This window comes from Capricornis sumatraensis, chromosome 19, assembly GCF_032405125.1.
Source record: "Capricornis sumatraensis isolate serow.1 chromosome 19, serow.2, whole genome shotgun sequence".
NCBI lineage: Eukaryota > Metazoa > Chordata > Mammalia > Artiodactyla > Bovidae > Capricornis > Capricornis sumatraensis.
In genome coordinates, this window is record NC_091087.1 from 74,603,576 (window position 1) to 74,630,718 (window position 27,143).

A 27,143-nucleotide genomic window follows, 5' to 3' on the forward strand; every position below is an offset into this window, starting at 1 on the left:
CTGCCAGGCTCCTCTGTCCATGGGATTTTCCAGGCAAGAATACTGGAATAGGTTGCCATTTCCTTCTCCTGGAACTAGCATGCCATCATGCACAATATCAAGAGGATTAGAGCTCTCCTGACCATGGACAGAGGGCAGCAGAGTTATTAGTAACTCGGAGCTGAGGCGAGATGAGGAGGGGTATTGATCTCCTTGGTGCATAGAGTTGAGTTGCTTTTGCTTCTCTGTCTTCATAAGTATTGAGACTAAACCACTCACTGAATCAACAGCTGTATATCACATTCCAGAGGGCTGGTCAGTCTGCTTCAGCTAAAAACTAACCATGCCCAGCATGTCAGCTACAATTGGAACTACACCTAAGTTCACATTAGCCCATCAGCATCGGCCGTGATTCATCTAGGCTACGTGTCCTGTACATGCCAGACAGGTGAATCAAATGAATGTTTTGGAGAGACCACCATCCACGCATCTTTCAAGTTTTTGGTGATGATGCTTTTATTTGACTCTTCCGACCATATTGGACTATAAACCATCAGTTCGGTCGCTCAGTTGTGTCCAACTCTTTGCGACCCCATGGACAGCAGCACGCCAGGCTTCTCTGTTCATCACCAACTCCCGGAGGTTACTCAAACTCACATCCATCGAGCCAGTGATGCCATCCAACCATCTCATCCTCTTGTCCCCTTCTCCTCCTGCCTTCAGTCTTTCCCAGCATCAGGGTCTTTTCCCTTGAGTTCGTTCTTCACATCAGGGGCCAAAATATTGGAGTTTCAGCTTCAGCAACCTATACACCATAGGATACAAAATTATTGAAAAGATAAATCACAACAAACAAGGAGTTTTCAAGCCTCTATTGGTGATATGTTGGCTAACATTACCTTGGCCAAAGCAAGTCACATGTCCAAACCTGAAAACAAGGAGCAGAGAGATGCCACTTTTTGAAAAGAGGAGCATGAAAGACTTTGAGGTCATTAAAAAAAAAAAACAACTCAACAGCAACTCCTACAGGACTTCCTGGTGCCCCAGGTGGTTGGGACTCTGCACTTCCAGTGCAGGGGGCACAGGTTTGATCCCTGGTTGGGGAACTAAGACCACACATGCCGCAGGGCATGGCCAAAAATAAAATAAAGTACTTTTAAAAAAGACTTCCTCTCTAGCTCAGTAGTAAAGAATCCGCCTGCAAGGCAGGAGCCACAGGAGACGCGGGTTCTATCCCTGGGTCGGGAAGATGCCCTGGAGAAGGGCATGACAACCCACTCCATAGTCTTACCTAGAGAATCCCATGGACATAGGAGCCTGGAGGGCTACAGTCCGGGGGGTTGCAGAGAGTCGGATACGACTGAGGCGACTTAGCACGCCCAGCCTTGCTTTAAGAAGTGGATAAGTTGCATGGTGCCCACTTGACTTGGGATGCTATCAACCCGAGGTTGCATGGAACTGCCTGTTACACTTCCAGCTGAAGACAGAGGGGGCTGATGGTGTGGGACACAGGGCATCAGAGGTGTCAGCTACATACGGTCCGCCTCTTGCACCACTCAGACCCTCTCACGGCACATTTGAAGTCTGTTTCTTCAGTTTCTTTCAATCTCCAGAAGGGGCTAACTGCACAAAAATCAGGGGTGAGGCCGAGTCACTGGTGCAACTGGACTAGAGATGCAGCTGAGAGTCGTCTTCCTCCTCCGCCTCTCACGGGATTTTCCTCTCCCTCAACGTTCATTTCTATTGGCTCAGGTCGCTCGCTTGGTAGGGTGACCAGGACTGTCAGACTTGAGGAGTCGGCGTCGCCTTTCTCTTGTCAAAAGATGGTTGTAACAGTTAGCCATTCTCCATTTTCCCTTAGGATATAAGCACCCAGAGACGCCCCAGAGAAAGCCCTGGGTTCGGATATGTTCCTCTCTGTCATCACTGAATAGCAGCACCGTCACTTCTCAGGATAACCAGGGCCAACTACCCCCACCAGGAAAGTAACTCCTTTGTTTGCCGGTCCATCAGAATACAGAGCTCAACGTGACCAGATGGGGTTCACAGGTTTAAGTTCAGAGGAACACTGTTCCTGGGGCAAGACTTCATCCCCTGGATAACAATGTAGTGGGACCTAAACGTTCGGGGACCAGAAGAAAAAGAGCTTCCCTTGGGTTTCCGGGAGTGATGAGAGCGGCTGTTCCCACCTCCCCACAGTGCCTCTAGCTACTTGGATGTAGTATATATGGGCCATCGGTTCAGGGCGTAACCTGCACGCTGGGGAACAGAGCCTCAGCCCCACAGGGTGACGTCCCCAGCCCACGTCTTAGCTGAAGGGAATCCTGATCTCTCTGCCCGGCTGCTTCAGCGACATGATCTGTGTCAGAACAGAAGAGCCTGCAGTCACAGCCCGCTGTCACAGCTCTTCTGACGCGGAGGTGATGCTACGAAAGATCGATCAGACATCAGGTAACCTGGCAGAGCGACTGTGGGCACAGAGAAAGTCTATATCCAGAGTAGGCGTTGCCCTGTTGAGGAAGCATTTCTCCGTCTCCTGCTTCGAAGAGGTCTCATGTAATCAACTGGGCAAGTGAGTGGCTTGTCTTCTCTAGGGACGGTGTCACACTGAGGGCCAACAGCTCTTATGATGACAGGGCAGCCTTTGGAGGGGTCATCAGTGAGCTGAGTCTCAGGGAGAGGAAGCCCCCACCCAGCCTCCAGCCTGGCCCCCATTGTCCCTGGTCATGGCCCCCTGTGTAAACCCTGGTGTGGCTGAGGAAGCAGGCCCCTGTCGTCTACTGGACAAGCCATCTTGTCTACCACATGGTCAAGTACTTCCTTAAAAGAGGGGAGGGGTGTCGGGCAGGCTTGGGTGGCACAAAGATCTGCCTGCTTTCCCGCCCAGCCCCGTCACACTCATATGCCTCTTCCCCAGACCTCCTCATCACTAGTCTTCCAGTCTCGCCCCTTTCTTATCCCAGACCAACAGCCAGCCATTCACCACCGCCCAGGAATCAGTATATCCTTACTGCAGACCTCTCCCTCTCCCCTCCAGCCCTGCTGGGAGAACTTCACCTCACCACTGACAGTCCCCTGGGGACAGTCCTGAGTACAATGGTCTACCAAAGATGTGAAGAACGCTAAAACCAGTAGGTGAAATTGTGGGGGAACAGAGTCTTGGCCAATGTGATGTTTGCGGGGCCCACTGGTGGTGGCTTGTCCCTGCACAGGTGGCTCCCTGGTCCCTGGGAGCCAAGCCTGGATGGCCGCCCACCCCCTGCCCTGGCACCTGGTGGCCGAGGTAACCTGAGCGTCTTCCTCAACTTGACTAAGCTTCAGACATTTCAAGGGGCAGAGAAAGTGTGTACAATGACAAGACTTCTAGAGCAAATACTCTAAGGAAAAGGAGGTCACAGGCCTCTCCCTGTCATGCCTTGTTACCTCCAAGCGGATCAACCGGACAAACCTAGTGTACGCGTGCACCCACGGGCAGTCGTCTCCCACTCTGTGCGACCCCATGGCTGTAGCCCGCCAGGCTCCTCTGCCCACGGAATCCTCCAGGCAAGAACACTGGAGCAGGTCACCATGCCCTTCTCCAGGGGATCTTCCCGACCCAGGGATCGAACCTGCGTCTCCTGCACTGGAGGCAGGTTCTTTACCATCTGAGCCACCAGGGAAGCCCAGATAAACAGTGTCAGCTTTGGAAGCAGCCCAGCAGGGAAACGTCGTCTCTGGGAGCAAATTGCTTCCTGACCAAAGGGGCCGAGGCACCCGAACTGCAGGAAGAGGACTCTGGGAACGGAGCTTGAGGGTAATGAGACTGTCAGGGGGATGGGCAGAGGACATTTACAGATGGATAGAAATGAGTGACTCACACGGAGTCACTGAACCGGGACTCCAGTTCAGTGCCTGGCAAGGACGCAGTCAACATTCACCGCTGGGATGGCGGCTTGAAGCCTGTGACAGCGGCCTTCAGTAAGGAGGTGGAGATGCCGGGGCCTCCTTGGCAGAGGACTGAGGGAGGGGAGCTGAAGGCCCTGCGGGATGGGCTGCAAGGTGAGGCTGGAGAGCTTCCACCAGACCCAGTGTCCTGGAGAAGGCTCTGTGTCAGGCAGTGAACTGGACGGGCTTCGGCACCTGTTAGAGCCTGGGGACGGCTGTCATCTGCAGACCACGCTTGGCAGGAGAGGCTGCCCCGGGTTCACCGTCGGAGCCAGGATGGACACGATTGCTGAGATGAAGAGCTGGCCACAGCGGCAGTCAGGGCGTGGTGGGGCCCATAGTGATGGCCAGGAGAGGGTCGTGTGCGCAATGAGGTGGCATTTTGGACAGTAACAACTTCCGGAGCCGGCAAGCAGAAGGCTGATGGTAACTGGCTCGTCCGTGGAAAAATCACAGTCCCTCGCAAGCTCCGGATGTAGGACAGTTCTCAGGTCCAAAGGCGGCAGGTAGACGCATATCCGTGGCCTTTGAGCAAGGGCCCTGGGGCTCCCTGCCCAGCGTATACGGTAAGCAGTCCTCCTAAGGGCGGGGGGAGGGGGTAGGTCCTGACTTTGAGGACAGGGGCGTCCAGAGCTTGTCCTGCTGCTCAGTTCTGGAGGAAATGCCACCACAATGCCAGCTCCAGGGGGCTCTGGAGCATGGGCCTGCACCCGCTCCTGAGAGGCTGACGGGTCATTTCCCCGGTGCCGGACATACACTTGCCCTGGGCCCATCGTGACCAGAGCAGTAGGAGCCCCTAGCGCTTGTCAACTAAGAAACACACAGCTTGAAAGTTGCCAGTGAAGTTTTATCTGGGGCAAAACGAGGGCTGCAGCCTGGGAGCCAGCCCCTCAGAGAGCTCTGAGGGACCACTCCAAAGAGATAGGGGACGGTCAGGATCCATGTGATTCTGGTGAAGGGGATACATGCCAGGGCGCATGCATTTTCCCGGAAAGTCTCCACTCGTCTTGTGAAGCCTTGCACGTCACGTGGAACAGGGGTCACCATGGGGGACTTTAGTGCTTTTCGAGATACGGGGAGATACAAGAACTGGGCTCGTAAAATCGGCTCCGGAAAATATCTATGTGAAGACCTGTCCTGGCAGTTCCCCCCACCCCAGCAGAGGGCGCCACATTTCCGCTCTGCACCCTGAACGCCTTCAGGGGGTGTTGAAGTTCAGCAGGTTCAGCAGGGCATGACTTAATCCTTGGAGAGGCCAACGGTGGCGGTTTAGTTGCCAACTTGCATCCAACTCTTTGTGACCCCACAGACTTTAGCCTGCCAGGATACTGGAGTCGGTTTTTTACTTCCCCAGGGCATCTTTCTGACCAGGGATGGAACCCAGCTCTGCTGCGTTGCAGGTGGATTCTCTGCCGACTGACCCACCTTGGCAAATGCCACTTTGTAGTTGACAGGCTGGAGCTGTCGAGGGAGGTTTGAACGTGCCCCTTTCCCTGCTCAAGGCACACCTTCCCAGGACACCTTCCCAGATATCAAAGGGAATAGGTGTCATTTTAAAAGCTTCGTTTGAGGTCCCAGCAGCACCCAGTGCTGGAGGTCTGTGTGTCCTTCACCCATGCTGCCCACTGCCTCAAGATGGGTCAGTCCTTATGCCTAATTTATGCTGGGAACACTGTATCCTGTTTACAAGCAGAATTCTGATCACCATGGCAGCTAGGGTAACATCATAGCGTGTGTTTACTAGTTACTCAGAATTCCCTGGACTGCCAGGAAAGTCCCAGAAGCATGACTTTCATTACCAAATATTTGAGGATTGTTTTTTCTAGAGATCTTCCTGTTACTGCTTATTAATTTAATTCCACTCTGGTTAGAAAACATACTTTGCATGACTTAAATATTTGTATGACTTTAAAATTTTTTGACACTTGTTTTATGGCCGAGAATATGATCTCTCCTGGCAAATGTTCTGCGTGCCTTTGCCAATAAGGTGTATTCTGCTGTTGTTGGTAGGAATGTTCTATGAATGTCAACTTTGTTGATAGTGTTAGTCGTGTCTTCTGTTTCCTTCCCGATTTCTGTGTCCTTGTATTGAAAGAGGGGTGCTGGGACGTCCTGCTGTAAGTGTGAGTTCATCTCTCTCTCTCAGTAGCTCCATCAGTTTTGGCTTCATTATGGGATATTTTGCAGCTCGCTGACAGGTGCATGTATGCCCAGAATCGTCATTCTTTAATAGACTCCTTTGTCCTCCGTCTCTGATAATATTCTTTTCTCTGAAATCTCTCTTGCCCGATGTTGTAAGAGTCACACTGGTTGTCTTTTGATTTAATGTGCCTTATCTTTCTCCCTCCTCTTATTTTTAAGCTGCTGTGTCTTTACATTTAAAGTGGGTTTCTTGTAGGTAGCATAGTGTTGGGTCTTGTTTTTTTAAACCAATTCCACAATTTCTACCTTTTATACAGGAGTGCAGACCATTGTGTTATTTCAAAAGAGTATATACTTGCTTGACACGGCTCTGTCAATGTCTCCTGTACAGCAAAGTGAATTCAGCCACAGATACACAAATATTCCCTCTGTTTTGGATTCCCTTCCCTTCTAGGTCACCACTGAGCACTGAATAGAGTTCCCTGTGCTTTACAGTAGGCTCTTATTGTTGTCAACTTTTTGGGTTTTTTTAGTGTTTAAATTGTTTCATTGTTTAATTTTTTTGGTGTTGGGTCACTAAGTCGTGTTCAACTCTTTGGGACCCCATGGACCGCAGCACGCCAGGCTTCCCTGTGCTTCAGTGTCTCCCAGAGCTTGCTCAAACTCATGTCCATGGAGTCAGTGCTGCCATCCAGCCATCTCACCCTCTGGCGCCCCCTTCCCCTCCCGCGCCCGTGTCCTGAGTGTTGTAAATAGCGCTGCAGTGAACACTGGGGGTTGGGGGGCGTATATCTTTGACAACTGAGTTTTGTGTGACAACATCCTTACCGACTAATTCTTTCAACTGTATTATTTATGGGTCCATCTTGATGGCTGCTTTTTCTCCTCCTTATAGTTCTATTTTCCTATTTCTTGCATGCCTGATACTTTCTGATGGGAAATCAGACCATGTGGAGTTTACCGTTTGGTGCTGGATATTTCTACATCCTGCAACTATTCTTCATATTTGTTCTGGTTGCAGTTGAGTTACTTGGAAACAGTCTGATCCTTTTGGGATTTGCATTTAAGCTCTGTTAGGTGGGATCCAGGGCTTCCCTGGTGGCTCAGATGGTAAAGAATCCACCTGCAATGCAGGAGCCACCGATTCCATCCTTGGGTCAGGAAGATCCCCTGGAGAAGGGAATGGCACCCCACTCCAGTATTCTTGCCTGGGAAATCCCATGGACAGAGGAGCCTGGCAGGCTATAGGCCAGGGGCTGCAAAGAGTCGGACCCGACTGAATGACTAACATTTTCATTTTCACAGGTGGGGTCCAAGAAGCATTTGGTCCGGGGTAATTTCCCTGCTCCTGAGCTGAGACATGCCTACTCTGGCTGATGGTACAAACGACTACCCCCTACCTTGTGTGAGCACCAGCTGCTGCTGTTTCCAGTCCTCACGGTGGTTCTTTCCCAGCCTCGGGTAGATCACTGGCCCCCACCCCGTCCTGACCCAGCATGTGCTCACTGGTGCTCAGCCGGACACTGCAGGGCAGCCTCTGAAGGCCTCCAGAACTCTCTGTGTGTCTCTGTCTTCTACAGCACTCTGCCCTGTGGGATCCGGTACGTGGTTCCTGGACTCCGCTTAGGAGACACCGGGTCTCGGGCTTGCTTCTTGTCCTGGAAATACCCCAACTGGTGCTCGCGTGCACAGCAGAGGGCGCACCTCCCTTGTTGTCTGTTGTCTTCACGGCCTGATGCCCAGTGTCTTAAAAGCTGTTGTCCGCTAGCTTTGCTGAGGTTTTCAGTTGATTAGCTCAGAGGATAAACCTGGTCCTTGCTCTTCCATCTTAAATAAGATCAGATGTCCTCTTGCCTGTTTTTCTATGGAAGATTTCTTTACTGCTTTTACAGATTTTTTCTTTTGGCAGCTCTGGGTCTCCGTTGCTGGCTGGGCTTTCTCAAGTTGCGGCGGCTCCTCTCCAGCTGCGGTGCTCAGGCTTCTCATCGCAGTGGTTCTCTTGTTGCAGAGCAGGGGCTCTGGGCACTCGGGCTGCAGTGGCTGTGGGATCAGTCGTGAGGCTTGTGGATTCTAGAGAGTGGGCTCGGGAGTTGTGGTGCACGGGCTTAATTGCTCCGAGGCGTGGGGGATCTTCCCAGAACAGGGATGGAACCCATGTCCCCCACACTGGCAGGTGAATTCTTAACTACCGCATCACCAGAGAAGCCAGCCTATTTTTAAATAGAGCCTGGGAACCTATCACATTTTTTTTTAAATTCGAGTTACTTACAACGTTGTGTTAATTTCTACTATACAGCAAAGTGATTCAGATACACACACAAGTGCGTGTGTGTAGGAGAAGACTCTTGAGAGTCCCTTGGACAGTGAGGAGATCAACCCAGTCAATCCTAAAGGGAATCAGCCCTGAATATTCCCTGGAAGGACTGATGCTGAAGCTGAAGCTCCAATACTTTGGCCACCCGGCTTCAGTCTGTCTGCCCTCTGATGCCCTCCCTCAGCACCTACTGTCTTAAAACTGACCTTTTCCAGTCCTGTGGCCACTGCTGAGTTTTTGTACAAGGGTTCCCTTTTCTCCATCCTTTTCTCTCTACCATCTGTTATTTGTAGGCTTTTTAATGGTGGCCAATTTAACTGGCATGAGAAGCTACTTCATTGCGGTTTTGATTTGCTTTCTCTAATAGCTGGCAAGGTTGAACATCTGTATGTCTTCTGTGGGGAAATGTTTCTTTCGTTCTGCCCATTTTTCAGTTGGATTCTTTGGTTTTTGTCATTGTTGAGTTGTATGAGTTATTTATGTATTTTGGAAATTAAGCCCTTGTTGGTTGCGTCATTTTCAAATATTTTCTCCCAGTCTGTAGACTGTCTTTTTGTTTTGTTTATGGTTTCCTTTGCTGTGCAAAAGCTTGCAAATTTCTTAGGTTCCATTTGCTTATTTTTGCTCTTCTATTGGCTTCAAGACTGACCTAAGAAAACATTTTCCAATTTATGTCAGAGAAAGTTTTGCCTATGTTGTTTTCTAGGACTTTTATGGTGTTTTGCCTCACATTTAAGTCTTTAAGCCATTTTATCTTTTGTATAGTATGAGGGAGTATTCTAACTTCATTGGTTTTTATGCAACTGTCCAACTTTCCCAGAACCACTTGCTAAAGGGACAGTCTTCCTGCATTGTATATTTTTGCCTCCTTAGTTGAAGATCGATTGATCAGAGGTGTCTGGATTTATCTCTGGGCCCTATATTCTCTTCCATTTATCCTTATGTCTGCTTTTGTGCCAATACCATGCCATTTTGATTACTGTAGCTTTGTAGTATTCTCTGAAGTCTGGAAGAGTTATGCCTCCTACTTTGTTCTTTTTCATCAGGATTGCTTTGGCAATTCTGGGTCTTTTATGATTCCATATAAATTCTAGGATTATTTTTTCTAGTTCTGTAAAAACTGTCATGGGTAATTTGATAAGAATCACAATAAATCTATAGATTGTTTTGGGTAGCATGGCCATTTTAACTATATTAATTCTTCCAATCCAAGAGCATGGGCTATCTTTCCATTCTTTGAATCATCTTCAGTTTCCTTTATTGATATTTTAGAGTTCTCAGCATATAAGTCTTTCACCTCCTTGGTCAGGTTTTTCCCTAAGTTTTTTTGTCTTTGGTGCAATTTTTAAAGGTATTGGGGACCTGCCTTTTAAAATTTGAATTGACTCTGTTCAACTCTTAACTGGCAGAAATTACTGATAACTTCTGCTTCAATAGGAAGATGAGACAGTGAAAAGTTTTCTTTCCAACCAGTTTTTCAAGTTTTGAGAGCTAAAAAAAACAAAACAAAACAACACAAAACATACCAGACACTAAGAGGTGGAACTCTGCAGTTCACCACCAACTGAATTCCACCGCTTGGCAATGGCACAGGTGTGTGGCCACTGCCTGGAGATTTGCAAAGGCAACTTCTGCCTAAAGTCAGGCTCTCTGCCTTCCCCCTGGGTGCCAGGAGTATGGGGGACCTGAAGAAATGACTCAGTGGTTTTGTGTTCACCCTCTGCCCCTGGAAACACCCTGGGGCTGCTCATTGCTGTGGGGGCCCAGTGCTGGGCCGTGCTCCAGAAGCCCAGGGGCTCCTCCAGGGCCCAGAACTAGGTCCAACCAGCCACTGAATCAGAACAGCCTGCGGGTGAGGCTGGGGCCGGTTTGCACCCTGGCCCTGCCCTGGGGATTCTGACAACTCACGTGGCCTAGGAGGATAAGTTCCTGATGCCAGATCGCGAAACAGGCCTCCTCACAGTCTGCTCCCTTGGGCCTGCCTCCTGCGCTGCTGTGAGCTTCTCCAACTACAGCTTTATCCAAAGACCTTGTTGACTCATGTGTTCCTGAGGCCTGAAACCTGGGCTCCTGGCTTGCTGGGGAATTGTGGGGGAGGGTCTCCAGATCTCATCCAGCTGGGGCTGTGCTAGTGCAATGAGCAGACAAGGCTTTAAGTGCATTCGTGAAATTCTGCAGACTCACAAGCAGTGGAGCGTGGACTGTGGGCTGCTGGCATTTGCAGAGAGAAAGGGCAGGTTTGGGGCTGGGGGGCCTCAGTGGCCACGCACAGGCCCCCCACCCCCAGGCTCCTCTGCCAAAGGGCCTCCATCCAGACACAGCATACAGGCACCACTGCAAGATCCGTGCCGCATACCATCCCAGAATCCAGGGGAGTGGGGTCCCTAAGACGTTTCCTGAGGGAAACATTTAGAACTTTTGGATGAACTGTAACAAAAGTCCTTTAATCCTTAATCGGGATCCCAGTAAAGAGAAAAGTCCATTGGCCAAAAATGAAAAAGACTCTGACAACCAGTGTGCTGGGTAGCACTGATGCCATGGGCCCTGGGGCTGTTTGCTCATCCGGGGCACCAAAGGTTTTCCATTGCAACAGCCACGAGAGATGGGCTAGCAGGCCGGGACCTGGGCAAGGTTAGCACTGAGACTCCAGGACCAGGAAGGACTGGACTCTCAGTGGGAGGGTGGGCTGAGGTGGAGAACTCCATCTAAGGGTGGCACGGAAGACGTTTGTCCTGGCCCGAGCCCTGAATGCTTAGAAAGTCTCCTCTGTAACTCGCACCCAGGGCCAGCCTTCTAGTCAGCTTGCGGTTCAAGTTGAAGCCACGTGCCTTGTCTTAGAAGCTCAAGCTGAGGATCCAGCAGAGGTGTGAGCAGTCCTGATATGGGCTTCTGGGCTCCTGGTTACAGGAGGAGCTGACTTCATAAAACTGTTTCCAGCTGGACATTTAGGATTTCGATATATCTTATATATATATCATGCTTCTGCTTACTAATAAAATCTGACCTAACATCTGTAGGGTATGGCTTTCCTTATAAACTGTCCCATCGTTGGATGCTGTTAAGGACTGAAGCACAGCTTGTTCAGCTGTTTCCTCTGGGATAGCCTCCAGCACGTGAGACCCCAGCAGAAGGTATTGCTAAGTGCTTGGGGTTGACAACAGGGAGAAAAACGCCAGCCACCACCAACAGCTGGGACGTCTCCTCTTTTAAAAGCTCCCATCACCCCCACCTTGCTTTGTGGGGACATCTGGTGCAGATCCTAAAAGTCAACTCAAAACTGTTATTGATCAAATCACCGGAAAACAAGCCTTCAGTCAGCCTTGGTCTACCTGGTGAGCTCTTTTATTTAATCAACTAAGCTGGTTCTCATTGAGTATAGTTCATCTACAAAGTTGTGTTAGTTTCAGGTGTACAGCAGTGATTCACATACATAGATATTCAGATGTATAGATTTAATATATATTTAGATTCGTTTCCATTACAGGTTATTGCAAAATGTTGAACATAGATCCCTGAGCTATGTGGTAGGACCTTGTTGTTGATCTGTCTTATATATACAGTAGTGTGTGTCTGCTAACCCTAAGCTCCTAATTTATCCCTCCCGTGCACCTTTCCCCTTTGGTAACCATAAGTCTCTTTTCTATGTGTGTGGGTCTACTTATGTTTTGCAAATAAGTTCATTTGTATCACTTTTTTTTTAGATTCCAAAGAAGATATGATATATACATTCATCACACGTATCACATCTTCTTTGAGGAATTAGTCCCTGGAATGCTCATGGACTCCAGATAAAAACACAGCAGTTACCTTAAACTGCTAAAGAAGGCAAAATATTGGAAACCACTTAGATGTGAAATTCATAAAATGACTAAGGAACTATTACATTCTCGAGTAGAGTGAAATAAGGTTAAAACTATGCTATAGAAAATGTTTCTCCAACTCTGGGGAGACCAGCTAACCTAAGAGAGCAAAGCCACAGGCTACAGCTCCATGTTACCAGCAATCCAGGCAATCCCGAGGCACCGGACCTCTGAGACCACTCCCAAAGCTGCCCAGGGGTCTGGGAGAGAGCATGGAAGCTCACGTCTTTCCCCCATATCTTTGTTGTTCAGTCGCTAAGTCGTGTCCAACTCTTTGTGACCCCATGGTCTGCAGCACGCCAGGCTTCTCTGTCCTTCACCATCTCCCAGAGTTTGCTCAAACTCCTGTCCATTGACTCCATGATGCCATCCAACCATCTCATCCTCTGTGGTCCCCTTCTCCTCCTGCCTTCAATCTTTCCCAACATCAGGGTCTTTTCCAATGAGTCAGCTCATCACATTAGGTAGCCATAGTATTGGGGCTTCAGCTTCAGCATCAGTCCTTCCAATGAATATTCAGGACTGATTTGCTTTAGGATCTCCTTGCAGTCCAACAGACCCTCAAGAGTCTTCTCCAACACCACAGATCCAAAGCATCAATTCATGAACTCCTTATTGCCAAATTCAGACGTAAAATGAAGAAAGTAGGGAAAACCGCTAGACCATTCAGGTATGACCTCCATCAAATCCCTTATGATTATACAGTGGAAGTGAGAAATAGATTTAAGGGTCTAGATCTGATAGATAGAGTGCCTGATGAACTATGGAATGAGATTCGTGACATTGTACAGGAGACAGGGATCAAGACCATCCCCATGGAAAAGAAATGCAAAAAAGCAAAATGGCTGTCTGAGGAGGTGTTACAAATAGCTGTGAAAAGAAGAGAAGCAAAAATCAAAGGAGAAAAGGAAAGATAAGCATCTGAATGCAGAATTCCAAAGTATAGCAAGAAGGGATAAGAAAGCCTTCTTCAGTGATCAATGCAAAGAAATAGAGGAAAACAAAAGAAAAGGAAAGACTAGAGATCTCTTCAAGAAAATTAGAGATACCAAGGGAATCTCTTGCAAGGGAACATTCCATGCAAAGATGGGCTCGATAAAGGACAGAAATGGTATGGACTTAACAGAAGCAGAAGATATTAAGAAGAGGTGGCAAGAATACACAGAAGAACTGTACAAAAAAGATCTTCACAACCCAAATAATCACGATGGTGAGATCACTCACCTAGAGCCAGACAGCCTGGAAGGTGAAGTCAGGTCAGCCTTAGAAAGCATCACTATGAACAAAGCTAGTGGAGGTGATGGAATTCCAGTTGAGCTATTTCAAATCCTGAAAGATGATGCTGTGAAAGTGCTGCACTCAATATGCCAGCAAATTTGGAAAACTCAGCAGTGGCCACAGGACTGGAAAGGTCCGTTTTCATTCCAATCCCAAAGAAAGGCAATGCCAAAGAATGCTCAAACTACTGCACAATTGCACTCATCTCACATGCTAGTAAAGTAATGCTCAAAATTCTCCAAGCCAGGCTTCAGCAATACATGAACCGTGAACTGCCTGATGGTCAAGCTGGTTTTAGAAAGGCAGAAGAACCAGAGATCAAATTACCAACATCAGCTGGATAATGGAAAAAGCAAGAGAGTTCCAGAAAAACATCTATTTCTGCTTTATTTACTATGCCAAAGCCTTTGACTGTGTGGATTGCAATAAACTGTGGAAAATTTGGAGAGAGATGGGAATAAGAGACCACCTGACCTGCCTCTTGAGAAATCTGTATGCAGGTCAGGAAGCAACAGTTAGAACTGGACATGGAACAACAGACTGGTTCCAAATAGGAAAAGGAGTATGTCAAGACTGTATATTGTCACCCTGCTTATTTAACTTCTATGCAGAGTACATCATGAGAAACGCTGGACTGGAAGAAGCACAAGCTGGAATCAAGATTGCTGGGAGAAATATCAATAACCTCAGATATGCAGATGACACCACCCTTATGGCAGAAAGTGAAGAGGAACTAAAAAGCCTCTTGATGAAAGTGAAAGAAAAGGGTGAAAAAGTTGGCTTAAACCTCAACATTCAGAAAACAAAGATCATGGCATCTGGTCCCATCACTTATTGGGAAATAGATGGGGAAATGTGGAAACAGTGTCAGACTTTATTTTTCTGGGCTCCAAAATCACTGCAGATGGTGATTGCAGCCATGAAATTAAAAGACGCTTACTCCTTGGAAGGAAAGTTATGACCAACCTAGATAGCATATTCAAAAGCAGAGACATTACTTTGCCAACAAAGGTCCGTCTAGTCAAGGCTATGGTTTTTCCTGTGGTCATGTATGGATGTGAGAGTTGGACTGTGAAGAAGGCTTAGAGCCAAAGAATGATGCTTTTGAACTGTGGTGTTGGAGAAGACTCTTGAGAGTCCCTTGGACTGCAAGGAGATCCAACCAGTCCATTCTGAAGGAGATCAGCCCTCGGATTTCTTTGGAAGGAATGATGCTGAAGCTGAAGCTCCAGTACTTTGGCCACCTCATGCGAAGAGTTGACTCATTGGAAAAGACTCTGATGCTGGGAGGGATTGGGGGCAGGAGGAGAAGGGGACGACAGAGGATGAGATGGCTGGATGGCATCACTGACTCGATGGTCTTGAGTCTGAGTGACCTCCGGGAGTTGGTGATGGACAGGGAGGCCTGGCGTGCTGCGATTCATGGGGTTGCAAAGAGTCAGACACGACTGAGCAACTGAACTGAACTGAACATGCTACATTTCTTAGTTTATTTCTTATCTTCCTAAATCCTGTTTGCCCCTAGCATCTTAAGATCATCATCTCCTAAAAAGGCTTCTAGCTATTCCTAATTAATCCTAAACCCTAAACTCAGCAAACTCCTTTGGCCATAAACATTCCCCTCACAAATAGGTCTCAGATAATAATCTTTCCCATGGCCTCAAGCTGTGGCCCATGTGCTCATCCCGGGACATTCTTTGTAAAGATCCTTGAACAAGTGTCAATGGTTATTTTATAGATTATTTTCTGGGCACAAGTGTAGAAGGCTTTGTGCTTTCTCATGCTTCTGTCAAGCACAATAATCACCTTAACATTCTTTCCAGTCAACTCAACCGAAGAAAGGAAAGAACAAGTCAGAATCACAAGGCCTAACTCCTTCATCCCAGGTCCATGCCTGCGGAATGAGGAGAGGGGTTTGGGGCCGTGCCTCCATTCTGTCAGTAATGCCTAACGCGGCTCCCGACATCGGGCCAGGTGCTTCCTTGAATGCCGCGCTAAGGAGGAGGGTGTGCTTCTCCTGAGGGTGACAGCAGCGCAGGGTGGGGACAAGGGCTATCTTTTGCTGCTGTATTACGGGAAGCCTTTTTAAATTGGTTCTTATGTATTCATTTTTGGCTATGCTGGGCCTTCATTGCTGCAGGGCTTTTCTCCAGCTCTGGCCAGCGGGGGCTGTGCTCTGTTGTGGCGGGCAGGCCGCTCTCATTTCAGTGGTCTCTTCTGCTGTGGAGCACGGGGCCTAGGCACGCGGGCTTCAGTAGCTGCAGTTCCGGCCTCTGCAGCACAGGCTCGATAGTTGGGGTGCAAGGGCTTAGTTGCCCCGCAGCAGATGGGATCTTGCCGGGTCAGGGATCGAACGCACCTCTCTTGCATTGGCAGGTGGATTCTTTCCCACTGAGCCACCAGGAAGCCTCAAGAAGCGAGGCTTTAAGCGCCTCTTTGTTGTTGTTCAGTCGCTCAGTCGTGTCCGACTCTGCGACCCCATGGATGCAGCACGCCAGGCCTCCCCGTCCTTCACCATCTCCCAGGGTTTGCTCAGATTTATGTCCACTGAGTCCGTGATGCTATCCAACTATCTCATCCTCTGTCATCCTCTTCTCCTGCCTTCAATCTTTCCCAGCACCAGGGTCTTTTCTAATGAATCGACTCTTTGCATCGGGTGGCCAAAGGATTGGAGCTTCACCTTCAGCATCAATCTTTCCAATAGTTATTCAGGATTGATTTCCTTTAGGATTGACTGGTTTTGATCTCCTTACAGTCCAAGGGACTCAAGAGTCTTCTCCAACACCACAGTTCAAAAGCATCAATTCTTCGCCACTCAGCCTTTTTTGTGGTCCAAATTCTCACATCCATACATGACTACTGGGAAAGTCATAGGTTTGAGTCTATAGACATTTGTCAGTAAATAATGTCTCTGCGTTTTAATATGCTGTCTAGCTTCGTCATAGCTTTTCTTCCAAGGACCAAGCGTTTTTTAATTTCACGGCTACAGTCACCATCTGCAGTGATTTTGGAGCCCAAGAAAATAGTCTGTCGCTGTTTCCATTCTCCCCATCTATTTGCCATGGAGTGATGGAACGGGATGGCATGACCTTCGTTTTATGAAGGCTGAATTTTAAGCCAGTTTTTCCACTCTCTTTCACCTTCATCAAGACACTCTTTAGTTCCTCTTCACTTTCTGCCATAAGGGTGGTGTCATCTGCGTAGCTGAATTTATCGATATTTCTCCCGACAGTCTTGATTCCAGTTGTGCTTCATCCAGCCCAGCATTTCACACGATGGACTCTGCTTAGACATTAAATAAGCAGGGTGACAATATACAGCCTTGACGTACTCCTTTCCCAATTTTGAATTAGTCCATTGTTCCATGTCTGGTTAAGAACTTTTTAAAAATAGGCTTTTCTGGAGTTTAAGAAAGCTATTTCTAAGCAGGTAATCATATCACCTCCAAATAATGACATTTTTATCAGGTCCTTCCCAATATTTATACCTCTTATTCATTTTTCTTGCCTTATTGACTTAATTAGATCTTCTAGGCAAATGTTGAATGCTGAGAGCACACATGCTTGTCTTCTTCCTTATTTCAGAAGAATCTTACCTGCAGAGAAGGGCTTTAAGGGAGGGTTATATTTTGGCAAGACCCCCGACCCCTCTAAGGAGATGGAATCCAGGGGGTCTAGGAAGGAGTACAGGTAGGACCTGTGACCAGGTGATGGGGGGAGGACGGGTGGGAGGTACGAGGGAGACGCAGTCCTCTGCCCCAGGTGGCTACTTTGGAGCTTTGAAGGATGAGGTGATGCCCAGGCCCTGGGGAGTTGGAAAGATTGGGACTGCGATGGAATACGTGGGAAGAGGTGCTATAGGACGGCAGGCCTGGGGAAAGTGGGTAGAAGCTAGGGTGGAGATACCCAGTGGTGAGGGGAGCCCAGACCTGACTTGGTCACAGATAGGGTGGCCTCAGGTGGGAGCTTCCGGTAAGCATGGCTTCTGGGTGGTGTTCCCACCCCTGTTACTGGCCCTGCAGTGGGCGCGATACCCTGACCTGGAGAACATGGGCCTCAGGGCGAAGCCCAGGCCTGCATTTCCTGGCTCCTGAAGCTCAGCTGATGCCAAGGTACAGGGGCCAGGGCCTCTGAACACTCAGGGCAACAGAACAGAGAGAGAGAGCCAGGAAGAGGCCCCTTGGCTGGGGAGGCAGGCCCCGGACAGGGGCCCAGGACAGAAGACACCAGCCTGATTCCCAAGAGGGCCCGCACAGGGGGGAGAGGGCGGCTTCAAATGCCAGGCTGTGGGGAGCCACAGAAAGGTTTAAAGCAGGAGAGTGACCTGATTGACGGGTGCCTCCTGAAGGTCAAGAATGACTTGGGAAGCTGCTGAAGCAGGATTCAGGGAGCAGGGGGCAGAGGGAACACCAGGGGGCCTCGATGGGCTCTGGGACGAGGTGGTCAGGCAGGGTGGCTGGGTTTCAAGCGTCTGCCTCTGTTACCTCCCGTGAGACCCAGCTGCCAGCTGCCCCTTTTCCCCCAGAATTATCCCCTAGGCTTCATGGAGAACTTCAAGTCTGAAGCCACTCCTGGCATCTGGCAGCCTGCCCATCTTCAGACCCTCTGCCAGAAGAAAGGGTTCCCTGGGCAGCAACGCTGGGCTGCTGCTACTGGGAGACAGGGTTCAGCACCTGCTCCCAGGTTCCTAGCCAGACCTGGGCTGGTCCTGACTCCCTGCCCCTGAGCTGTGTGGCTTAAGGCAAGACTCTGCCCCTCTCTGAGCCTGTTTCCTTATCTATAAAGTGGGGAGAATGTCACCCTGTCACTTTGTTGTCATGGGGATCTGACAGGGCCAGGCATTGGACCGAGCATACAGTAGGTGCTTACTAAATGTGAGCTCTTGCCAACCAACGTAGGCTGGCTTGTCCTGCCCCCACACTCCCTAGAGACAGAGCCCAGAGCAGGGCAGGCTCGGCCCCCCTCGAATGGCTCCTTCATCACCACTCCTGCCCCTGCTGGGCGCTGTGGGGCACTGTGGGAGGTGGGGGGGGGGCGGGGTCAGAGGGCCACTGGCACAATGCTCCCTGCTGTGTCGGGGCTGACCTGAGGGCATGGTCCCTGAGTCCTGGCATCTGGGGGAACCACGACCTGTGGCCAGGGCGGGGCTGATAAGGCTTGCATCAAGCACCTGGGCCGGCCTCTCCCTCGGGACAGCCTCCTTCCAGCTGCTGAGCCGCCTCTGGGAGAGGAAGATAGGCCTTGGCATCCCTCTGCATGTCTGTCCCCTGGACGGACACCTTGTTGGCAGGTGTGGGGAGTGGGGTGAATTAGGGACTGGGCCCTGCCCATCCTGGTGTCAATCACCCCAGGCACACTGAGGCCTGCAGAGAGGCCGCTCCGGCCCAATATCACCCAAGGGTCAGGTGCTGGCTCCAACCTGGCCTTTGTCCCCCTGGTGGGGGTGGCCGGGGAAAGGGGGGTGGCTCAGCCTCTGGTTGGTCAGTGACTTCAGCAGGTCCTGCCCACCTTTGGGCCCTAGTTCCCTGGGCTGAAGTGAGAACTTGCTGGCCCCCCACCACCTGGAACTTGTCTTTACACAGTGGGGAGGGTGGGAGGTCCCAGCAGGCCAAGAAGTTTCTCTTCTTTTTCCCCAACAGCAGGAGGGGCTGAAAGGGGGTGGGGAGTGAGCAGAACCTGAGGGAGCCTGGGGGTGGTGAGGGCCCTGCGTCCAAGCCCCCACGCCCTGGAGACCCCCTCCCAGTCCTCTATGAGGGGCAGCGGGGAGAAGATCGATGGGTGAGAATCGGAGTTAGGAGCCTCCAGCCCCTGGTTAAATATAGAACCAAGGCCCCTCCCACAGCCTTCCCCGTGGGCTGCAAGGCCTCGATAAGCCCCCGGTGGCCTGGGCCGGCCCTTTCAGCCTGACCCCACCCCCGTCCAGTGCTGGGACATCCAGGGAAAGGGGTGGACGTCCTCCTCGGGGGCCGTTGAGCTCCGCTTTGAGCAGAAGCGCCAGTACTGGGAGGAAGCCGTGGGGCAGGAGGGCGCCAGAGAGGCCTACGGGGGGCCGACGCTGCCCCCGACTTGGCGCGGCTCCTGGCCGAGCTCGGCGCTTTGGTTCGCCGCGACCTGCAGACGGTGCAGCGGGAGGTGCACCCCGCTTACGCGGCCGCCGGCTTCCCGGCGTGGGAGGCCTACCTGCGTGCCTTCCACGGCGCGGTGGCCGGGCGCCTCCAGGAGCTCGCGCACGACGCCCGCGGCTGCGAGCAGCTCTACGTGCTGCTGGACTGGGCCGCCAGCGTCTACAGCAGGTGAGGCCCGGGCCGGCGGCCGGGGGGTGGGGCGAGGGCGAGGAGGGGCTGGCACTGCCCGCCCGCGAGGCCTTCCGGAACCTGCTCTGAAGGGCACAGGGCACCTTTCTCCTCCTTTTCCTCCCCGGGAGAGTGCTGGCTGTTAGGCACCCAAGATCCCAGATCCGGGAGCCCTTTGACATTCTCTCCTCCCCCTCCCAGACACTGGTGCTCTCCCTCTCGGTTCAGAAGCTGGAAAGCGCTATGGGCGGGGTTGCTTCCGAGGCGGCGAGCCCAGGGAGTCCCCCCTAGTCCACGCGGGGCCTTTGAGTGAACTGGCCACGGGCGCCCCCTCCAGGCTGGACACAACCACGGCTCACCGCGCTCTTGAGGGCTGGCTTTCACCCCCACTCTTGCTTTGGATGGACACCTCGGTTCAGGGCTCTGCAGAACGTGATGGGGTGGGTCCCCCGAGCCCCTGAGCGCTCCCCAGCTCCCCAGGCAGGCGGGCAGTTGGAGGGGCGCCAAAGTGCTGGGCTCCTTAATATTCTGCGTGGCTGCAGACAGGCGCCCGCCCCGGTGTGGGCTGGATCCTAGCTGGACCCTGAACTGCAAGGTCCTGGGGGCGTTTAGAGCTCAATTTGGCTGAACCCCGAGCGAGAGGGTGGAGGTCACTCCCGAAGCAAGCTGGTCGAGGTCCATCCGGGCTGCCTTCTTTATGCTTTCGGGGCACGCTCCGCCGACTGCTTAGCCAGGAAATCCTGAGGTGGGAAACCGAGTGGATAGGCGCTTGGCACGGAATCCCGGAGGGCGGGCTGGGGTGCCGGGCGTGTGAACGGAAGCCCAGATTCCGGGCCTCACAGCGATGGCATTAGGCTTTGAGCCAAGGCAGAGGGCAGTGGGTGCAGCCGCGGCCACATCAGGGTCCCGCCCAGACCTTCAGGCCCCGCCCTGCCTTCCAGTCCTGATTTCCTGGGCTCCCAGGACCAGGCTCTGCCCTCGGAGCCGCTGCCCCCGCTCCTGGCACTGGACTTCTGGGCCCGTCTGGAAGACGACTACACCAGCTTCCCAGAGGTGAGACCAGGGCGGGGCCGGGCCGAAGGGGGCGGGGTCCAGGTAGGGGGTGGTCAATGCCAGCGGGGTAAGGAGGCGCAGTGCCCAGGGTCCGAGCCTCTCCGCTCTACGGCCTCGGGCGTGGGCCTGTGTCCCTGCAGGGGTGCCCTTGTCACCAAGGGCGTGCCCTAGGGCTTGGAGGTAGGGGGTCTCCCTCCTGGGAGGGTCTCACCGCGGCCCCTTCCCTGGCCCGCACAGACCAAGATCGCGAGCTGCTTCGATGGCATCCTGCAGCTGGAGCAGAGTCGCTGGGCGGCTGCGGAGGCGCCCGAAGAGCTTCAGGGCCTCTGCACACGCCGCTGTCCTTCGACGTCTGCATGGTGCGCCGGAGGGAAGGCCGTGGGTTTAGGCCTCTGGCGGTGGAGACTCTCTTATAAGACACAGTCACAACAGCCTCTCCCCATCGAACGGGAGCCTGAGGCCCCACGTGGGGCGCGGGCAGAAGTCCTCGGGTCTCATGACCTGACTGGGAGAGCGAGGCCACAGCTCCCAGCTGAGCGGGGTGGTTGAGGGACCCTGTGGATGTGCGGAGCTGGGAGGGCTGACCCTCTGGAAATCGGGGCCCCTGGAAGTCGGAGCCGAGACTGGGAGGCAGAGCGGGGAGGGTGGAGACGTCCCTGCTACACGATTGGGCGCTGGGGCCATCGGGATCCAGTACTCAGAGGCGCTCGCTCGCAGCTCGTGGCGGAGCACGTGAAGGCGGCCGGTGCCATCTCCGAAGAACTGGAGGCCACCACGTTGGAGATCTGCGCGCCGGCGCTGGGGCTCTTCCTGAAAAAGTGGGGGCGGATCCTAGGCCGGGATGTGGTGGGCGGGGTGGCCAGGGTGTGGACGTTGGTTGTCCCTGGGGGGGACCCACCCATCCCATTACCTCGGAATCCGAGATTCCAGTCAACCGGGAGGGAGAAGACTAGAGGGCGGGCTCGGGGTCTTAGCAGCCGGGGAGAGTCTCCAAGGCCCCTGCGTACCCCGCCCCCCAGGTTCGAAAAGGCTTTTCTGGAATCAGGAGCAGTGAGCGAGCCTCACGTGTGCGCCAGCGTCAATGCCAGCGAAGAGCTCAGGTGGGTTTGTCCCGCGGTGCCAGGCGCGACCGGCAGGGGGCGCGCGAGCCCTGGGAACCGCAACGCAGACACCGCCCCTGTGGCCCCTTGGTGGCCTTGCCCGGAGGACTCCGGAGGGGACTCTGTCTCCGTGTTCGTCCCCGCCCCTGTCCCCTCCGTGGGGTCCTCTCTTGGCCCCGCAGAGCTGAGGCCCTGGCAGGGACGCAGGGAGCTTCAGGGCTGAGCAGAGGCCGAGGTTCCAGCCACCCTTGCCCAGCTCATCCCTGCCACCCCGGGCTCCATTCTCTCCTCCCTTCATCCCGCTCAGCCTTCTTACTTTGAAGGACCCTCTCTCTTCTTGGAAGCCTGCCTCCCTCCCGACCCCAACCCTCAGGGCCTTGCTGGTGCTGGGGCCTGGGTTCCTCTACCTCCAGGGGGCAATGGCCCTCCCCTGCGGGCTGCCAGAGCCTTCAGCCCCAGGCCAAGCCATAGTGTCCCCAGCTGAAGAAGCATCAGCTACTGCTGATGGTGTGATGTCCCCACAGACAGACGGGAATGCAGTGTGGGGGCTCAGAAAGGCATCGCCGCTGGTCGACAGTCACGCAGGCAGTACTTGTTGGATCTGGGAACCCAAAGCATGACCGTGATCAGGCGCTGGCTCACTAACACTCTTCTGTCCCTAGACTGTGCCAGGCTGGTCCTGGGCACAGGGGACTCTGGTGTAGGCCATCTCTGGTCAAGCCCTGATAGAAATTTAGCCTGCCTTTCTGGAGAAGGAAATGGCAACCCACTCCCGTACTCTTGCCAGGAAAATCCCATGGATGGAGGAGCCTGGCGAGCTACAGTCCATGGGGTCACAAACAGTTGGACTCGACTGAGAGACTTCACTTTCTGTGTCCCTGGGCTGCAAACTTGGAGAGCGTAGCCCTGTCTCCTCAATGATGAAATGGGGACATTGTGATATTTGGAGAGGCAGTTATGAGGCTCAAAGGGCTTCCCTGGGAGCTCAGAGGATAAAGAATCCACCTGCAATGTAGAAGACCTGGGTTCAGTCCCCGGGTTGGGAAGATCCTCTGGAGAAGGGAATGGAAACCCACTCCAGTATTCTGGCCTGGAGAATCCCATGGACAGAGGAGCCTGGCGGGCTACCGCCCATGGGGTCACAGAGTCAGACTCGACTGAGCAACTATCCCGAGCGTCTGATAGGAGGGGCTGTGCTGCACTGTTCTGTCGCCAGGAGGGATGAGGTCTGGCTCAGCCCTGCCACAGGGGCCCTGCCATGCGGTGGGACCTCGACACTCCCCTAGCCCACCCCTCCGTGCTCGGCTCCCGGGCGCACTTCTGCCCCCTCACGTGACCGTTCCCAGGGCTTCTCCACTGTGCCGCCCCAGGGGGCTGCCCTTCACACTATAGTCTGAGTGATCGGAGCTGGGGTGGCACCCAGCCTTCACGGCTGTATGCCAGGCCGTGAGCCCTTGCCCACTTTCCCCAATCCTGGCCCCTCCCCCTCCCCAGGACTCACCTTCTGGCCAAGTTCCCAGAAAGCTTTGGAGAGCTGGAGAAGGCCCTGGGGGCTGCCACCCGAGCCTTTCAGAAACGGCTGCTCCAGGGCTTTCAGGGCACTGTGCAGGTGAGGGGGCGGGCCCTTCTCTCTCCACTTTCCTTGCCCAGCAGGTGCACCCTGTGTCCTGGAGCCTGGGGGCCCAAGTCACAGCACTCATTTACCGTAGGGGCGTGTTGGGGTGGTGTTTCGGGGGCAGGCAGGGAACCCAGACAGGTTCCCAGCTGAGCAAGAACAGTTGGGAACAATTGCCTTCTTCCTTCACGCCCTGGGCTTCTCTGGTGGCTCAGCTGGTGAAGAATCCGCCTATAATTGCAGGACACCCAGATTCCATCCCTGGGTGAGGAGGATCCCCTGGAGAAGGGGATGGCAACCCAGTCTAGTACACTTGCCTGGAGAATCCCATGGACGGAGGTACAGTCCATGTGGTCACAAAGAGTCGGACAGGACTAAGCGACTAACGCTTTCACTCGCCTCTCAGAGACGAACTCTGAGACTCTCTGAGGACCCTCTCCACAGAGCGGGTGCATCTAGGGAATGGTGCCTCATCCAGCCCCTCAAGGCACCGCCAGGACTCCCAAGGCAAGGGCTGGCTAGAGGCTCAAACTCCAACCATGCCCACGGGGCCAGCCGGCCTGGAGGAGGCAGTCTCAGAGATTTCTCATCAGTGAAAGGTCTAGAGCAAGGACAGGGGCTGTCCCCAAGATACCGTAGAAAGGGGTTCAGCTCCCCAGACTTTCTTCCTGATGCCAGCTCGCCCTTTGTCCTGAATCGCCCCTGTCCGGAGCCATGCCCTGGGTGCCCAGGGGAGGGTCTAGTGGGTGCTGGGGGTCAGCCCTCGGCAAACTGCCCACTGCTCTGCCCCCAGCTGCTGTTCAGGGCCCTGTGCACCAAGGCCTGGCTGACCCAGGACCTGCTGCAGCCCCTCATGGACAAGGTGGTGGCCTTCTCGGGCCTCCTCAAGCACATGGCCCCACCCCTGGCCCAGGTATCCGGGGGCGGGGGCGGACGCTGGTGGGGGCGTGCCCAGGGCTCCTCCCGGTGACCCTGACCTCTACCCCCAGGAGACTCTGCAGCAGGTGCACCGCTATGTTGTCCGCGAGTACCTGGCGCAGGCGCTGCGACCCCGTGAGCGGCTCCGGGGTGTGGACCGCCGGAGCGGCTCCCAGAAGATGGGCCTCGAGGTCCAGGCCATCAGCAGCACCTTCCAGGGCTTGGTAGGAGCATCGCCCGACTGCCCCGGGGCACTGGCCTTCTTGGGGGTTCTCCAGCCCGCGAACCCTCCAGCAGCGCACCCCTCAGTCTGACTTCAGCTCCCCCCTGTTAGAGACTCCCCGGTGGGCTGGCTTTGGCAAAGGATTCAAGGCACTCTCCGCGTGCAGGGGCCGGGCCAGGTGGGGAGGACACGTTGCATATATTTGCATTGATTTGCATGTACTTTGTGGGGGGTGTAGAGGATGGATGAGGGTCGCAGCCCTGTCTGATGGGCCGGGACTGTGTGGGACCTCTCCTCCACCCCACCCCCAGCAGAGCGAGCTCAGGCATGTCCTGCTCACACAGACACCCCTCATCTGGGCCGCTGGTCCCCGACTCCCCGTCTGATGCAAGGCAGGCCTTCCCCGCGGGGCCTGGGCTCACCGGCCTGAGCAGACACGGAAAGCCTCCTCTGCGCCGTGGGATGGGGAGGGAAGAGGAACCCAGAGCCGGGGGCGTCACCTTCCGCGGGGCGGGAGGCAGTCCCGGTGGGGCCGCGGTGGTGGCTGCAGGAGGGCTAAACCGGGCACTCACTGAGGGGCTGCAGGCGGGGGCAGGGGTGGCCCACCGCGCCGCGTCTCCGCAGGGCTCCCAGGCCCCGGGGCTGGGCCAAGCTATCGCATGCGTGGCTGGCATACTGGGTGAGACTTACAAAGACGATATCAGGCGGCACCTGGAGACGCTCATCAGAAGCTACCCCGACATCAGGTTCCTACCCCAGAACTGGTTCTGGGACGGGAGACGGGGAGGGGCCTCGGGGCGGGGCTCGGACTAGCACCGGCCTCCGTGCACAGGTGCCAGCAGCGCGACCTGCGGGCCCCGGACCCTCAGGCTGTGGGGGCCCTGGTGGGATCGTCCCTGCCCTTCCCCGCTGTTCTAATCTCACTGTCCTCATTCAGTCTTGTGGTCCCTGGAGTCTGAAGGGAGCCAGAGCCCTTCCTCCAGCGAGTCTTAGGGGGAGGCACAGGCCCCCAGCTCCAGGAGAAAGCCCTTTCTGGAAGCCCAGAGACCTGCCAGCAGGAAGAAGGCTTTGATCCTAGGGTGTGTGTTGGGGGGGGTGCTGAGTCATCACGCACGTGGAAATCCCAGCTGAATCTCTCCATGGCCTTGGAGATTCCAGGATGGGGAGGCTACAGAAAGCCCAGGCCTAGCCCCTTCCTGGTCCCCTGCCCCGCCCCGCCCCATCTGAGAATCCTCTGATCCCAGCCCGCTGCATCTGTTTGGCCTTGATTCAGAGTAACTGAGCACAGGAGGAAGGTTCCCCTTTTGGCCCCTCGGGGTTTTCCTGCACAGGCTGGCCAGCCCTCCCTGGCTGCGGGAGACAGTGCTTCCAGCTCTTTGGGGTGCTCCGGGCGGGAGGGGCGGCACACTGAGCTAAGCTTCCCACCCCACGTGCCTCTCTGCTTGCCGCTGGGCCAGGGCTCCCCAGCACGGTTCTCAGGGGAAGAGGCTCTGACTCCCCTGCCTGCCCCGCTCCTGGCATCGCGGCGCCCTGCTGCCTCCCTAGGTCCGCTAGGTTTCCGGAACCTCTGCCTGGGGCTCAGAGGCCGTTCCCATCAGGCTTGCCTCTTCCCGTCTCCGCCGGGCTTTGCACCCTTCAAGACCCAGGCACCCCCAGGAATGCTGGGTGCCCTAGCGCTTCCAGTCCGAGCCCCAGGGTCCCCCTCGCCCTGGGGTCCGGGGTGTCACTGGAGCTGTCGAGTCTGCAGCGGGGGCCCGCGTGTCTCTGCAGGCAGGACCACGTGCTGGCCATCCTGGCACTGCGCCGACTGGGCTGCCGTCGGAACCAGCACTTCCTGGTCCACGCCCAGGCCGTGCTGAGGGCTGCGGCCAAGGTTGGCGGATCCGGGGCCACTGGGGGCCGCGTGCTCCTGGAGGAGATCGAGTTGGGCACCTGCGTGGACGTGCTGGTCACCTGCATCTAGCGCTGCTGGCCTGAAAGGGGGCGGCCCCGGGGGACGGAGGGGTGGCCACCTGCCCCTAGGGACCGAGCCCCAAGCCGGGGACCAGGAGGCAGCCCCAGCGCAGCCCCAGGCTTGAAGCCCCCCGTGGGGGACCGTCCATCCTCCTCCTCCTGATGGCCAGGGGAGGTCATGCCAGGCATGCCAGCAAGCCTGAGAGGCATTCCAGGCATTTGGAGGAGGGTTTGGTGCAGAAGTTCCCTTTGGTACTGCCCACCCGGGAAGGCCTCCGTGCCTAACTGACCGGCACCACCCCAATGTGAAAATGAAGAACAGAGTATTTATTTTTAATATGAACATGAAATAAAATGCTATCTGTCTAAGGAGACGCGGGGCCAAGTTGACTGCAGACAGAAGGTCTGTCTCCCCACGCACCCAGGGGCTGGCCAGAGGTTCTGTGCTGACTGCCTTTTCCTGCCCACTGTACCAACAGGGAGACTGAGGCA

At 54.2% G+C, this 27,143-nt stretch overlaps 1 protein-coding gene across 1 annotated transcript; it reads left to right on the forward strand.

Moving 5' to 3' along the window:
* Positions 1-2,333: 2,333 nt before the first annotated feature.
* Positions 2,334-26,958, forward strand: LOC138095035 (exocyst complex component 3-like protein 4). Its single transcript, XM_068990997.1, is given in 15 exon segments — positions 2,334-2,430; positions 3,868-4,017; positions 18,848-18,933; positions 19,399-19,540; positions 19,543-19,789; positions 20,731-20,842; positions 21,080-21,167; positions 21,170-21,201; positions 21,560-21,660; positions 21,862-21,942; positions 23,437-23,551; positions 24,351-24,470; positions 24,547-24,699; positions 25,323-25,444; positions 26,469-26,958. Coding segments are annotated over 15 exon segments (1,839 nt in total). The 3' UTR covers positions 26,662-26,958.
* The last annotated feature ends 185 nt before the right edge of the window (positions 26,959-27,143 follow it).